Here is a 15,826-nt window from a genome sequence, read left to right as displayed (position 1 = left end):
GAATCGGAAAAAATACAATAGTGGTCCGTACTACTCAAAAACTTTGGTCAGACAGGGCTTGCTCATAAACACCATAGAAAAAGTGGGTTACACGCCACTATTCTCATCTGGGTTAAACTGTATTGGGATTTCAGTGAATATTCCAGAGATGCAGATAATAAGCAGCCTTTCTGATTCCTACAGTGGAGGTCTCCACAGAGTTTGCTTGCACAACTCTTAAACCCTGAACGTAATTTACAGCATAATCAAGCATTGATGAGCCAACACTTATCCTCTAAAGAGACAAGCCCCTTGTGATGTTGTAGCTGCAAGTTTGGTTGTCATAATATACAGGAGGGGTGCAGACAGTCAAACAAAGTCAACAGATAGATTTGGTTTGTGTTCTGTTTATGTAAATTGTAAATTTTCTTCAACGCTTCAATCATACAAAAATACACATTCAGAATATTCGGTCATGATTGTGATCCTTGCCAATATGGCTGTCACATGCAAATCTTATAAACCACAGGTGTCAATGCTTGAGACGGGACAGTGGTTCAAATCTTGAAGGCAGAGCTCACTGAAATATAGCCTGGGGAGGATACATTTCCATTCATGTCATCTCAATATCTGAAAGAATATAATACATCTAATTCTTTGAGAATCCTAAGGAACACACATTCATTGCAGCATGTACTCATTCACTCTCTGTGCATTTCAAAACAAATTAAAACTCAGGAATTAAAAAAAAAAAAAAAAAACGTTTCTCAAGGAAAATACTTCAGTTTTCAAGTACAATAATTTACCATTTACGGCCAAAACAAACCAGCAATTAACAAAAAAGGAAAACCATTAACAAAAAAATAATATTCCCTCTGGTCCATAATGTGTGCTTGAGAATAGTGAGATATTGTCAATTATCAAAAGAATTTCTTGGCAGCTGCCTCTTGTTGACTCCTGCAAAGGAAACAGAGTAAAGACAAGAAGAGAAGATGCCATCAGTAAGAGGTATATAACTGGGTTCAAAGTTCTCACAAACTTAACAATTGGCATCAGAAAGGCACCAAAGCCAAGTTTGATCACATTTGATACACAGTATTCACACATGCTGTTTACACTTTGAATCACATTTGATACACAGTATTCACCCATGCTGTTTACACTTTGAATCACATTTGATACACAGTATTCACCCATGCTGTTTACACTTTGAATCACATTTGATACACAGTATTCACACATGCTGTTTACACTTTGAAGTTTGATCACATTTGAAACACAGTATTCACCCATGCTGTTTACACTTTGAAGCGGCTTCACTATAAAGCACACAAAAACTCAACGCTACCCAAAAATTGTATGAAGTACCACACAACGTTTTGGTCAAAACTAAAATCACTGCGACTAAACATTCTGCATTCTCTTTAAAATGTCTTGTAAATGTCAGCCCTTTGCGTGTGTGTGTCTGTGTAACAAAATCCTTTGTTGTTCCCGAGTGGAGTACCCTTTTCCAAAAAAAACACCCCACTGTCACACAATTAAAATATCTTTCATTATGAAAGAAAAATATAAATAAATAGGCTTGTGGGAAATAAGACAGCTAACAAATTTTTGACGCTCATGTGTCAGCCCCTTAGCAGAATGGCTAGCTCTGTGCTACATACTCTTACCTGTACATGATGTATCCAAAGAACAGGATGGACTGGATGACCACAAACACCACAAAATGAGTGGGAGACAGACAGGAGGGCATAGCGGGCAGCTCTGGACACTTCTGGACCTTCTCACTCGGACCCTGGACACCACAAGACAAATATGAGACAGCAAGGTCAGAGGTCATGCTATCCCAGACATAGGCAATCAATCTGTTCTGTTGGCCTGCATTTGATCAATGTGTTGATCTATGGAGCCTCGAAAGTCCTGAAAAATGGTCATATTTTACATGTGTCTCATTATTTTGAGGACACAAGATCATCTTGTGTAGTTAAGATAATTGCCTATTCCAAGCACGTGATGTTGTTGAGCATATGGTCATCAAGATCTCAATATAAATCACATGCTCATGAGGTAATAACTTTGGTGCACAAGAGAAAGTATTATCAGTTTATGGACTGCAGGGGCTCTATCATTTTCACATCAAATTGACAATAGCAGCAGTGGATGTTATGAGATCACTCCTGCTAGATCCTGTGGTGTCCTTACTGGCTGTTTCTGGATGATGTGATCAACGTTTCTCTTGACCACGTGCAGGTGTTCCTTGATCTCGTTGAAGTGCTGGATGGTCTCGTAGCTGCTCAGCGCCCCGCCATGCTGGACCGGCTGGGCTCCGGAGTCCACCTGCTTCAGAGAGGCGGTCAGAGAGGTCCTGGGGACCCAAAGAGCAAGATGCCGTCATTAGGACAAATACTGATTCCATTACGATATACAGGCTCAATCAACACAGACAAAGATGATGGACTGATAAAAGTGTTCATCACTTCAAATCATTTAATGGTTACAATAACAATCACTTAAAAAGACAATTCCCTGACTGACCTGGAATCAGTCTTATTCCTTTATCTTGTATATAGATATACATGCTTGCTCATTGCAGTGATGAGGACTATTATTCAGGTTTTTTTTTTTTTTTAATAAATATTGTTATCAATTTTTTGTTATTTACTTTTCACAATTTCCATTAAATAATTGTTGTTTTTTTTTTTTTTTTTTTAAATCACAAGAGCAGTGCCATTTCACCACATAGTTATACATCACTGAAACCATAATGTTTTCAAACAAGCACTACATTCTCATTATAAATTCTCAACATTTAATCAGTCTAAGAATAAAATAATCCTTCAGCTCCTTTTCCAAGTTCTGCAGATGCTATTGCTCCTCGTCTGCCTGTGTGAAGATGCCATATCATCTCCTCGTGGCGTCAGCACATGACCTCCATGAAATGTGTGAAACCATAAAAAGGTTCATGGTGGCCAGTGACGAACAGACACAAAACCACACAATTAAATGTCTGATTCAGTAGAAAAGTGCTGTCAGTACAGTTCAACAACCAGATGCAAAAAATGCCACCATGAACATTGGATAAAATGCCACCATGACCATTGGATAAAATGGCACCATGGACATTGGATAAAATGCCACCATGAACATTGGATAAAATGGCACCATGGACATTGGATAAAATGGCACCATGGACATTGGATAAAATGGCACCATGGACATTGGATAAAATGGCACCATGGACATTGGATAAAATGGCACCATGGACATTGGATAAAATGGCACCATGGACATTGGATAAAATGCCACCATGGACATTGGATAAAATGGCACCATGGACATTGGATAAAATGCCATGCTCCACAGACTCTAAAAAGGACTCACCAGGGGCACCAACACCTACAAGAGAACAGGCACTTATGACCATTTGTGTACTTTTTAAGTTCTCCCTATTTCCTCCAAGCTTAAATTTGTATTTGTAGGAACCAGTCATTCTCTCTATTAGCATTCAAAGTCTCAACTGACATCCTGCTGCCATGGCAAAGGAGAGCACTGTTTTGGCAAAGCACACTGGTGGTTGTGCAGCTCAGGATGGCTGAGTGGTTCTGTTGCCCCTAGTGGCCTAGCAGTGTCATGGCACATGGAACAATTTACTGACAAAGAACTCCTAATCCAAATATCACAATGAATTCCCCCAAACTAATCCTCTAGGCTTTTTCTTGACATCCCCTAAAGGATATACATCCTTCAACAGCATCACCCCTACACTAAGACAAGCATGATTGCTAAATTAATCACCCTGAAAATATGTTCTTTACCCCCCCCCCCCCCCCCAAAAAGCACACACATTTTGAATTAGTACAGATTCCCCATTCGACAACTGGAACAGTCCTTTCATACTGCCCCACCACCCTCCCTTACTGTAATCTGAGATAATGACCTACGTTTCTGATTGTCAGTTGAGGATCCCAATGATTAGTGACACAACATACAGTAGCTCATTTAGAGGGAAACGCTGAACTAAATGATCAGGAATGCATTTTACAGAAGAGCCCATGATGCATGAAAGAGTCCCTTCCAAAGAGAAACATTCTGAGTATATCCTATACACAGAGCAAGGAGCACTCCTGAGATGGTAGCTGCTGCTGAGACGAATTTTGTGAGTTTTGAGCAAATGTGGCATCTTCAAACTCTAATCTACAGGGCTCAGCTCAAGTATGGGATGTGTATTAAAAGATGAAATATTGAATCATTTAATGACAAACACAACTTAGAATCAAGATCATGCTGGTGATTAAATTATATTTTCTGATTACACACAGCCACTGGCATTCTTCTGCCCACCATCCATCCTCTAGAAATCTAAGACGATTTCAAAAATTAAATCAAAATAGAAAATGTTTGACAAATGAAAGAAACTGGAGAGACATAAGCAAACAGTCCTTAGAGACCAGCTCAAGCAAAAAAGCAATCAGATGCAGACCATGTTTGGTGCCGCGTACCAAGGATGTATTTAAAGGCTGGAGTCTAATCCTTTCAGGACATACAGCATCAAGACGTGTTCTTTTCTTCCCCTGACAAATGCGAAGGCCCAGAAGGGGCCAGTGCAAGCAATTTCTGAAATTTGTTTCTCAGGAGAGGAAAAAAAAAAAGATTATTAGACATAAATCTCTCTAGAGAAACAAAGTGAACATTTATTAAAGGATTCATCTAATCTTTATCTAGGAGGAGTGACCCATTTAGCAGGCTAAAGCCTTTTTTTTTTTTTGGTCTGAGTAATTTTGCAAGGGGCTGAGATAAGTCAATATCTTAATTCACTTTTCAGAACAAGGGTCAACACCCATTTGCTTTACATAATCTATAGGATAATACAGATACATCATGTATTAGCAAAGCATTGTGGAGGAGATTCTGCATCTGAATGAATTCACACCAAGCCATACCAAGCTGACAGGATAAAAGAGCAATCACTTGCTGATTGAGAAAGAGTGTCTCCTAATTTGATCAAGTACCAATTCCTTTACACTTACAGATTTGTGCATTTTCCAGTTGTCAATGGGATTACATGGGGCAAAAAACAGCATATGCATTGACCCCATGAGTAAACCTCAGGATGACTGTTGATTGTTTAATCAAGATTCAGAAGGCAACTGATTGAGGGAATCTGCTGCAGAAGCTCAGAGGTGTCGAGTATTTAAAGATGCTTAATGCCACTAATGATCTGTGCCATGTTGCAACCAGCAGCTCTACCACGCAGAGCCACTCACAGATTCTCAATTGTGTGCGTACCACACCTTTAAGTGCAGTCATAACCCATTTCATGAAATATCATTTTTTTTTCTTTAACTGCAGCCATAACCAATTTCAGGCTAAACCCTGAAATTCTGCTTTACCTGTTTAGATATATTTCTACCAAGTGAGTGTTCCAAACACTATGGATAGGTAAATATAATCTCTGTTGTACAAACATGTAGAAAACAAACTTAATTCCAAAGAATGTGATATCTGACAATCAGTTTAGAAGTAATAGTATTACATTGAGGCCAAAGAGCAGTAAACAAAGTCTTTAGGAGTCTCTAATCCTGACCTTTTGAAGTTTCAATGTGATTCAGGCACTGAACTGTCTGATCCGTCAACTGTATTATCCAAAATCATTTCTATTGTCATCAAATCTCCCTGTCAACACCTTTTCTCTGAAGAAGTTAAAACAACAACCCCGCAAACAAATATGTTATTGTTGGTAAGTCAAAAACAAGAACTGACGTCAGAAATACTCCATATTTAATCAGGCTTAGGTAGAGCTACCACGATCAGGTCTCCACAAGGGCTTGGAGGTCTCAGAACACCCTTCAGACTTGTAATCGCTATTATCCTGAGATCATATGAAATCATCGTCTCCATCTTCTCACCGGGAGGCATGGAAAAGAACCATCACAAAAAAGACCTAATTGTGGGTGCTTGGCCTGGCATTGGGCCTTAAGTCACTCTGAGAACACCTCATTTCAGTGTTTTAATTACAGACGTGACATTGGTATTGAAGGATGAAGGACACTCTGCATTCGCCACTATGTTCTCATGATCCAAATCACAGCGAGAGTCTGACAAAGACCCCGAGCACAAATATGGTTTATTGAAGAGATCAGGGCAGATAAAGTTGCTTTCCCAGCGGGGGGGCTTGTCCTGAGATGAGGGAGGAGGCAGGCAGGCAGGCAGGCAGGCAGGGGGGGGGGGGGGGGCTTAAGGTATTACACCAGGAGAAGATCCTTATGTCAGATGGCTCACAGGAGAAGGAAATGAGCAAAGAGGCTTGATAACGGGCCAGGCCTCCTCACTTCTGAACTGGGTGCTTTACCAGATTTACCAGTGGGTTTACCGCTGACATTTAACGCTTTATTGCCCCGGATTTCCCTATTGTTTGGTTGGGAAATTAGGCCTTCGTGTCGAACACCATCTGGGTCCGTGTGTGTGCGAGTGTGTGTTTTTCTATGTGTGTGCATACGTGTGTGTGTGTGTGTGTGTGTGTGTATTCATACTCACTTCATATCGTTCAGGCCATTCAGAACTTCACGTTGTGTTGAAAGGATGGTGTCTATTTCTTGACTGGGAACCTGACATGGGTAATCAGTAAATCATTATATTTAGGTTTTTATTATTTTAAAGTATATATTTATACACGCGCACTTTTTTTAAAGTGTGTGTGCATGCTTGTGGGTTTGGGTAGGGGTTATAAGATCCAACGCCATACCTGGCCGGACTGGGTCTGCGCTCCACGTTTGGACACCTCATCGGTGATGACGGACACGTAGCGTCTCTGCTCGTCCAGGATCATGGCTAGCTGCCGGTTCAGTTGCTTGATCTCCAGGTGAATGCGGTTCTGACCCTCAAACACCTGCCGGATCTCACGGTCATTCACACTCTCATACTGCTCCTCAACTGTGTGGGACAGAGACGAGAAGGAACCTCAGCAAAGCGGGATCATGGGAACACTATATACATGTGATGATGTGTGTTGTCTGATGATGATTCACAGAAAAGAATGAGAGCATGGAGAGTGAGGATGTTTAACAGACACACTCATAACAAGGAAGAGAGGATAGAGGGGACACATCGAGAGAACACGAGAAACAGAGAGATAAAGAAAGAGAGAGAGAGAGAGAAAGAGAAAGAGAAGTGAAAGCTGTGTTCTGACTCACAGGGTTGGCCCTGAACATCTGTGTGCTCCTTCTGGAACTCCTCCTTCTTCTTGTCCAGGTCTTGTTGGAAATTCAGAAACTCCTCCTGGTATTTGTCCTTCTCCTCTTTAGGAATTTCTTGTTCAGCTTCAGGCTTCACCCGCGAGGGGGAAACAAAAGGAAGCACTGAACATTTAGCAATAGCGAGGAGCTGCATGAATTGCCTCCACCCCCACACCCTCCTCCCACCAAACCCCCCCCCCCACACACACACACACACACACACACACACACACTCTCTCTTGAGCCTAGAGAGCAAGTAGGAAATCTGAGGGTACGTTTTTGGTAGCGTTACTATTAAGGCTGCACTAAGCAGAAGCTCACCAGTTCCTGGCCAGGCTCTGTTAGACGGAACAGAAGGAAGGACAGGACATCATGGTCATCTGGGGAAAAAACAAAACCATTTCAATTCAGGTATCAGTGGACTGTGCATTCACAGGGCAATTGTGAGCCAAGAAATGAAATCAAGAGGATAGTGCCTATACAAAAAAAACACTGTTCATACCAAATGAATAACTAAATGTACTTAAAAAAATATATATTTTAAATAAAATGTTCATCCTTCTCAGTAGAGGAACAGTATCTGGCATGGAATAAGTGCAAACAACAGGCTGCCTCTCTAAGGCCAGAGCAACACACACACACACACACACACACACACACACACACACACACACACACACACACACACACACACACACACACACACACACACGGTCCCTCACCTGCTAAACCTCCAGTAGCTGCTGAGAGGCCAAAGAAGCCCTCCGCTGGGATGACCATGTTCTCCACACGAGCACAGAACTCATAGTCGTCCTTATCTGGGGTGAAACCATTATTGATCATGATCTGCAACAGAAAAAAATGCCACATAAAAAAATCATGTTATGGCTTCATTTGGTCTGGTGTAACATACCCTAAAAAATGTTTCTTTCTCTGGCGATGGAATGTTAGAAATTCACCACCACTTTGGCGGTTATACGGTTCCTTATTTTCTAATCCATGACCTGCCCTAGACATTGGCCCATGACCTATCCAGCTCAAAACCTTTACTTCCATATCATCTTTGAACTCGGAGTGTGATTGGTACCGTTAATGTCTTCTGGTAGTAGGTGATTTTGGCACGGACTGGATAGGGTTTGTTTCGGAAGTCCCTTAAGCATGTGCCCAAGGCCTGAGTTGATCCATCACTGCAAAATAACACGGAACAATAATTGCAATTATCTGACCTAGAAACACAACCTTGCTGGGGATTTTAATACTTCAGGATATCCATTATAAATGAGCAACACAGATTTTCCAGAATGAGTGCAGGGTCATTAACTTGCTGCATTTTAATTGAAAGTGGTGAGAAGTAGTGAATAAGGATGGCAATATAGTCAGTCACAAGGAGTGAAATCTCTGACAGCGCCCTGGCATACAGTAGCGCACAGAAGTGATTTAATGCTTTCACTGCCCCAGGCAGATTAGGCCAAACAGGGGATTATTTTCCCCCCTCCCTGACCACAAATAATCATATTTTCTAATCTTCTTTAAGTTGTGAAAATTACTGTGATGATGTCATAAAAAAGGAGGAAAGCTTTACTTACTTCTGATGGTCGTAAACAAGGTTTCCATTGTTGCCAATGACGAGGATGGCAGGGTTATTTTTCTAAATATTATTGTCATAAGGGAGAGAAAAATTAATCTCTATTTACCTGCTCACCTTTTCTACCCAGACACATACTGAGAGGATGATTAAGATTATATACTTTGACCTTATTTTGTATTGTTTACATACATACTAACCCCATAAACATATTGTGTTTTGACCAACATTCAGCATTTTACCAAACAAGTTATTGAGCCAAATATTACAAACAAATAACTGACTATTTACCCTTGAAAACACCCCAATCTAAAGAGGGCTGCTTACCTTTCCATCGTTGTCGAAGGAGTCAAAGAAGATACCAACTCCGTTCCACTGGTCCGCTCCGCCATACACAGGCCCTGTCAAGCCCTGGCTTTCTGTGAACCACATCGCCTGGTGGGAATGACATGTGGACACACGCACATACACTTTTTTAATCACGCAGCACTATGCTGTTGAGGGGCTTGTGCAAGCCTATAGGCCTATGTTGCATTCTTTATTGGTTGTTCTTTTCCTAGCATAAGCTCTATGTCTGTGTGACAGGTTTGAACATTCAGACAGCACATGTAGTGGTTTGGTTGCAGTTCAATCAATATCTCAGCTGTTTATCAACCCACACCTTAACAAGCTCTGTACTTTGAGCGGCGAGAAAACTACTGTATGTAACTCAACGCAAAATATTTCTGACGAACAAAGGTCAGAACGATTGAATGGATGCTACTGTTCATTAATCATTATAAATTACCTGGAACTATGTATATATTAGGTCTAGATTCAAAATGTAATGGATATATAAATGCATATTGTTTGTGCTGGGTTATCATTTCACACAATCACTTATTTCAGCAGGTTAATAGTACTTGGTGTTGTCCCAAGCAAAATATTCTTGACTTGGCTCTAAGATGAAATTCTCACTCATTCTCAAATAACCTGACAAGAAACTAAATCACGGGAAAAAACATGATTAACAAAACCACCTGAATGCTGTCAACATTCAGAGCAACCGAGTGATCCTGCAACTACAGACTACACACAACAGGCAAACTAGCATGACCAAACACATGCACTTGAGCTGTGCTGGAGAGGGAGAAACGAGGGTCCTGTATGCTCACCAGACCGTCCGCTCCCATCCTCCCACGACCAGCCACGCGGAAGGTGACCTCAGCCTCCCAATGCTGGAACTTGACAGTGTTTTTGGTCCACACCGAACCCTTCTGGCTCCGCAGTGATGGAGTGATACGGATCTGGTCTGAGCTGGGAATAGCATCTGGGAACAGAGAAGCAGGGGAGCATAGGTGAGCCAATCTGATAGAACAACCATGCTGGGGCCCAGAGAGAGAGACTTGTGGTTCTACATTAGTGAACTAGACATTCAGGTTCTTTTAACACACTTCGAGAGAGAGAGAGAGAGAGACTTGTGGTTCTACGTTAGTGAACTACACATTCAGGTTCTTATAACACACTTCTAGCACTCACCATACTGTTCGATAATTTGATCATGATATTCGAGGCCATTGGCCAAGCTGTAAATGATGGGCCCTCTCTCATGCCTACTTGGTTATGGTTGTCTTTTAGCACTCTTACTACTACTGCTTTTATACTCAAACATTAAACAAACTGAGACTATGTTCGTGTTTGTGGTGCACAGTGGTGTGGCAGATCCAACCCAATGCAAACTGCACTGAAGTGACATGTTTCCTACCTTACAAAAACACAAAAAAAAATCAAACAGACTTGATCATAAACATAGGCACAATTGTCAGCTGCAGACTCATACCAGCGGTGTCTCCAATAATGAGCAGCCCAATCAATTGCATGCCTGAAAAGACTGGATATCAAAATCATGCATTGATTTGTTTGGCAATCTGCCCATTTCATATCATGATATGAGATAATATTAAACTATGAGTTTAAATGAGAAGCAAAGATAGATAACTGGCCTCTAGACTACATGCAAACTAACTGCAGCAAATTTCCACAATTCCCTTTTCACTGCTGTGGCAAGTGCTTTCATTACTTTGTTAACGCTAAATGACACCCCCATTTTGAAATGCTAGAAATGATGAGAACGTGGGCCTAAGGTCAACTGCTACTGGTCAAGCTGCTTTGATGAGAGGTTGCCCCCCCTTGACCTCGTATGTTTGCACTGGATAAAGCAAGGTTGGAAGCATACAGCTGGATGCCTGGAAATATCTTGAGTGTAGGGGTCTTCTCTGAGTCTAGACTACATTCCTTCTTGAGTCACTAGCAGCTGGCAGAGGCGGGTTGACTAGATTTGATGTAGCAACCAGTTAACATGCGCCGACTCACCAGATTCTATCCCACACCACACTCCGAAACCATGGCAGTTTATCTACGATTTGCATATCAGTTTACTGTCAAGTGGACCAATTGAATCTTCACGTATGAAGTGCGAGATGGAAAATATGCCAAAGACAGCATCAAACAACACAGATTTTTTCCGCGATACATTTAACTATTCAAATGGCAGCAAACCCGAAATGAAGTTCACTCTCTTTACGAGCATCGGAGACATAACGGTGACAGAGCAACCGGCTTGGCTAGCTGACATAAACTTACTTCCAGTATGGACCCAAAAGGGTACGCTGCCGTCGCTTTGAGACAAGTGCGGTCCTTTGAAGCTATACTTGTATTCAAACCGTCGATGCGGCGTGTCTCCACCCGTTGAACTGCCAGCAATAATTTCGGCATAAATAGGACGTAACAATACAGATAATATTAATAAATACACATCAGCAGTGAGGCACTTTACTATGGACACCGCCATCTTTCAGTTGCACTGCTGACGTAGCGTTGAGTCGAGAGCATGACGGGAATGCCTGAAGGGCCAACAGGGCGCTTTCTGATTGGGCGAACATTTGACAGTGGCTGACAAGCTAAACTTACTGGCCCTGTTCCCTTAAAACCAAAAGGTTGTTTTGTGTACCGTCTCAAACATTTCGCTGGTTCTTTATAGACATTTATTCATTGTTTCATTCATGCCTTTTAGCTTCATTAAATTGTAAGAAATTCATGTGGAATTTGAACCATAATTAAACCAGTCTGTGCCTAGCCTGTACACAAAAAAATGGTACAAAGAAAATGGTCTGTCTGGCCTGCCTCCTGTATCCTCACTCAAGGAGCTACATGCAAATAGTGTGTTTATTATCTTCAACCATTTTAAGCTTGACTGCAATTCCAAATGTGAAATGCATCCTTCAATTGTTTAACTGTTTTTAAAAACATATAAGCTTTGACATATAAGCTAAGACAATTGCACAACATCAGAATGGTTCCTCTCTGGTCGTTAGAGGTGGAGAGTGTTGCAAAGCCTTCCCTCATCACGCTGACCCCGAGTGTCAGGTCAGAGCTGAGCCTTCGTCACTCTTTTCAAAGGAGGGTTGCCTTGGAAACAAAGATTCTCTCCACACACAGTTTGATTAGTGGTATTCTCATCCTGCATGTGACCCTACAATTACTGCCTAAATGAGCCATTTCCACTGAAACACAGAGTCCAGCCAAACTGACACATGCTTTTCAGTGCACAGTTCAGATTACATGATCCCTGAAGGTGTCTCTTTCATGACAGGTCCCAAAGCCCCCAGTGGGTGGTGAGGGTCCATGACAATCCTCCTGCCAATCACTTTCCAAGCCCCTGGAGAGGGTGCTAATAAGAGATGCTCAGCACCCTGACCCTGTTGAGGTCAGACACCAATTCTATGCACTTCCCTCTGGCCGTGTTTAGGGTTAAGACATGGTGGGTGCTTTCCCTTTTTAACAATGTGGATTTAACTTAGTAAAAGCAGATGAGACTTCAGGATAAGGGTCTATTCTAAATACATTAAGTTAGGTTCCTTTCTTGCAAAAAACCCAAATACCAACCTACAATCGCAACATCTCACAGTGAAATACCTCGTGCATGTATGGTACCATTCATGTAAGTGTATTGATGATAATGAAACAATAATGAAATATATCTATTTCCTGTTATTTTCCGGTTATCAGATTGTACATTGTATATTTCTCTGTAACTTTTACACATCTAAGCGGAAAAAAGCCAAACAAACTACATTTTTATTAGTGCTGTCAATCGGTTAAAAGATGAACTAATGAATCGCATCATTTGCTGTGATTAATCGCAATTAGTCACTTTTTTGTTCTTCTTAAGACTGAAGCTTTTAATAATGGAGATAGAGATAGATAGAGAGATATATACTTTATTAATCCTGTGGGGAAATTCAGGTATCTCTCGCAGCTCTCATATTTACAATAATTACAGACAATATGTACAGACAATACGATACAATACAAACAGACAATACAATACAATATGGTTATGTACAGTGTAGATAAGATGTATAGTGCAAAACAGTGTAGAGTCATATAGTTAGAGTTTTATGACAGCTGGGATAAAGGACCTCCTAAGACGCTCAGTCCGAGAACGTAGGGTGTTGAGCCGCCCGCTACGGAGGCTGCTAGACTGTCCTGCCAGGACATGGTGGAGGGGGTGATTGACATTGCCCATGATGGCCAAGAGCTTCCCCCGCATACGTATCTCAACCACAGTCCCCAGTGTATATTTACATGTAGAATCAACCCAAAGGAAGTATATTTAAATTCAAATACTATTGTTTAATAGCATCTTTTGAACTTTGAACTTCGCTCCTGTGAATGACAGATTTCCAATAAAACCAGGCCACAAGGCCACAAAACTGGCTGTCAGTTTGAAAGGCATATTTATTATATGTGTAGCACATAAAGTGTGAAGGGATGAAGACGCATAGAAGCAGAAAAGAAGAGAGATGGACTTTTGGGGAGGGTGACAGGCCTACTTTGGAGGGAGCTAACGACTAGGTCAGCCGGTTGGTAGTTAGAACATGGTGTGCAGACTGTTGGGTTAGTTGTAAACTGAAATGCTCAATAAACTTGCAAGCTTGAATTCACTCCATGTCAAGTGTACGTTGGATGCCCTCTGATACTTGAACCATTACAAATGCACTTACAGAAATAATAACAAAACCCTGCGTTAATTGTGTTAATAAAAAATAAAAAAACGTAATGCCTTAATTTTGACAGTACTAATTTATATACAAACATGGCCGTTGATGGAGTTTGATCTGCTATCTTGGTTTCCTTTTTGTACAGTGACACACCAGTGCACAAGTATGAATGAAGTGTAGGCTACGGTGTAGGCTCTGCCTACGTACACCGGAAAATCAGCCTTTAGTCCCGGCCTGATGTAGAGTGGTAATTGAGGTCTCTCTTCTTTGTGTGGAGTTCATTAGGAAGTTAATTCTCACAGTTTGTAGGAAGTGCGGCATTTGAATGACAAAAGAGATGCAAATAGCATCCCCAGGATCGAGACAATGGAACCTGTAGGAAACTAATGGATCATTTAGAATCTGAATACAACGACAAATTAGTTAGGACAAATATTTGGATAGTCAATTATGCAGCACCGGTCCAAGAGAGACTGTGCTACTCATTGCTGTCGAAAAAAAAAGAAAACAATAAACAAAAAAAAAGAAAACAATACACAAAAAAAAAGAAAGCTTTACTTAAAACAAATATGCCTCTTCGGGACATTACAGTGACCAAGTACATTTGGCCTCATGTGGTTGCATTGAGCGTGTTTCTTGAGCGTGTGTGTGCAGGGCAGCATATCGTAATCAGCTGAGGCCACAGAGTGGCTTTCCACCTCGCAGTAAGACTCCTGTGGAGGCTTTGAGTCAATGAGGCCGCCTGACCACATTCACTTGGGCTTCGCTCAGCCACGGCGCCCCGGCGTTTACACAACAAAACCAGCACAAAGGCCATCAGCATGGGAGGAAAGTGGTGTCAGGGAAACAGCATATCCCCTAACCTGGAGTGAAAGGTGCTTAATCACAATTGCAATCACAGCCTCTCCATGAAAAGAGATTACACATGGTGTTTATCCTTGTTTAGTGACATAGGGACAAAGGGTATCAACAAGGTGAATGGGTGTTTGTGTTTACTCATAGTGTTAATTAGTCTCATATTGATATGTATTGATATTCTTGTATTCACGGTATTGTATACATATTATTGTCGAAATGACAGTTTTTATATGTCACCACCAATTATATTTCTACACATTTAGCTTTTTGAAGCAAATGGCTCAAGTTGTCATGAATGTTAATTGTTTGCCCCGCCAAGCACTTCTAAACTAAACTGAACAAATGTAGACGTTAGTGTCTGCTGGGTACAATGGCAGCTTCAACCTGTTTGAATGTTTTGCTGTGTGTGTGTATGTATGTGTGTATGTGTATGTGTGTGTGCTTGTGTGTGGGCATATGAGTTTGAGCAGACATGCAGTTCTTCTCACAATGCCACACATAAAGCCAACATGTGCTGTACTGTTTGTGTTGTGTGGGAGAGGACTCCAACAGTGGGCCAGAGTGGGCCAACATGGCCCCGCGTGGCCGTGTGCAGAGTGGATGCTCATTGTGTGGCAGGACTAAAGCGTATTCATCAGTAGAGCAGTCCCCTCTCATTATTAAAAGACACACTACAAACCAAGGTGCCCAACAATACAGAAAGGATTCCTTTATCCTAACAAGTGCTCAACCTTTCTCCCACCTCAGTGCCACCCCCGCCCCACACACCCCTTTCAGATACCTGCACGTAAAAGTGAAAAGATGTGCCAAACAAAGGGATATCCTCAACTTTCTTTTCCTCTCCTCTGTGAAAAAGGGCCTATTTTAAAGGCTCTATTTGTCCAAAGGCCCTCATTAACTCTGCTCCTGCTGTCCTCCCTCGGCTTGCCGTTGCTTAAGCACGGCGGTTTGTAAAAAAGCTACCAATTAGTCCCTCATCAGCTCCAATTAGGGGAGACAAAACCTGTGTAAAGATAACTCGATGAGAGGGAGCGAGAGTGGGGGACACAACACAGTGTAATCACTTAAGAACCAGGGGCCATTCAGGGGTGCTTGCTGCAGTGTAGGCCATTCATTTCAGACTCCTTATT

General features: G+C 41.6%; 1 protein-coding gene across 1 annotated transcript; it reads right to left on the bottom strand.

The window, feature by feature from the left end:
- Positions 1–370: 370 nt before the first annotated feature.
- Positions 371–11,668, bottom strand: lman1 (lectin, mannose-binding, 1). Its single transcript, XM_031577988.2, has 13 exons — positions 11,419–11,668; positions 9,951–10,105; positions 9,124–9,231; positions 8,798–8,859; positions 8,299–8,398; positions 7,934–8,057; positions 7,533–7,591; positions 7,170–7,302; positions 6,722–6,909; positions 6,514–6,584; positions 2,182–2,344; positions 1,650–1,774; positions 371–936 (listed from the first exon to the last, which is right to left on the bottom strand). The coding sequence occupies exons 1-13, from the start codon at positions 11,624–11,626 to the stop codon at positions 900–902; spliced, it is 1,533 nt and encodes a 510-aa protein (XP_031433848.1). The 5' UTR covers positions 11,627–11,668; the 3' UTR covers positions 371–899.
- Positions 11,669–15,826: the final 4,158 nt, after the last annotated feature.

This window comes from Clupea harengus, chromosome 12 (genome assembly GCF_900700415.2).
Source record: "Clupea harengus chromosome 12, Ch_v2.0.2, whole genome shotgun sequence".
Lineage (NCBI taxonomy): Eukaryota > Metazoa > Chordata > Actinopteri > Clupeiformes > Clupeidae > Clupea > Clupea harengus.
Note: the sequence above shows the minus strand (reverse complement) of the source record. Positions and strands in the feature narration are given on the sequence as shown.

Excerpts from the sequence above, each read along its gene's own strand:
- lman1 (XM_031577988.2), bottom strand. The coding sequence starts at position 11,626 with ATGGCGGTGTCCATAGTAAAGTGCCTCACTGCTGATGTGTATTTATTA. Across the intron at positions 10,106-11,418 it reads CTTTTGGGTCCATACTGGAA|ATGCTATTCCCAGCTCAGAC; the intron begins GTAAGTTTATGT and ends CTCTGTTCCCAG. Across the intron at positions 1,775-2,181 it reads ACATCATCCAGAAACAGCCA|GGTCCGAGTGAGAAGGTCCA; the intron begins GTAAGGACACCA and ends TGTGGTGTCCAG.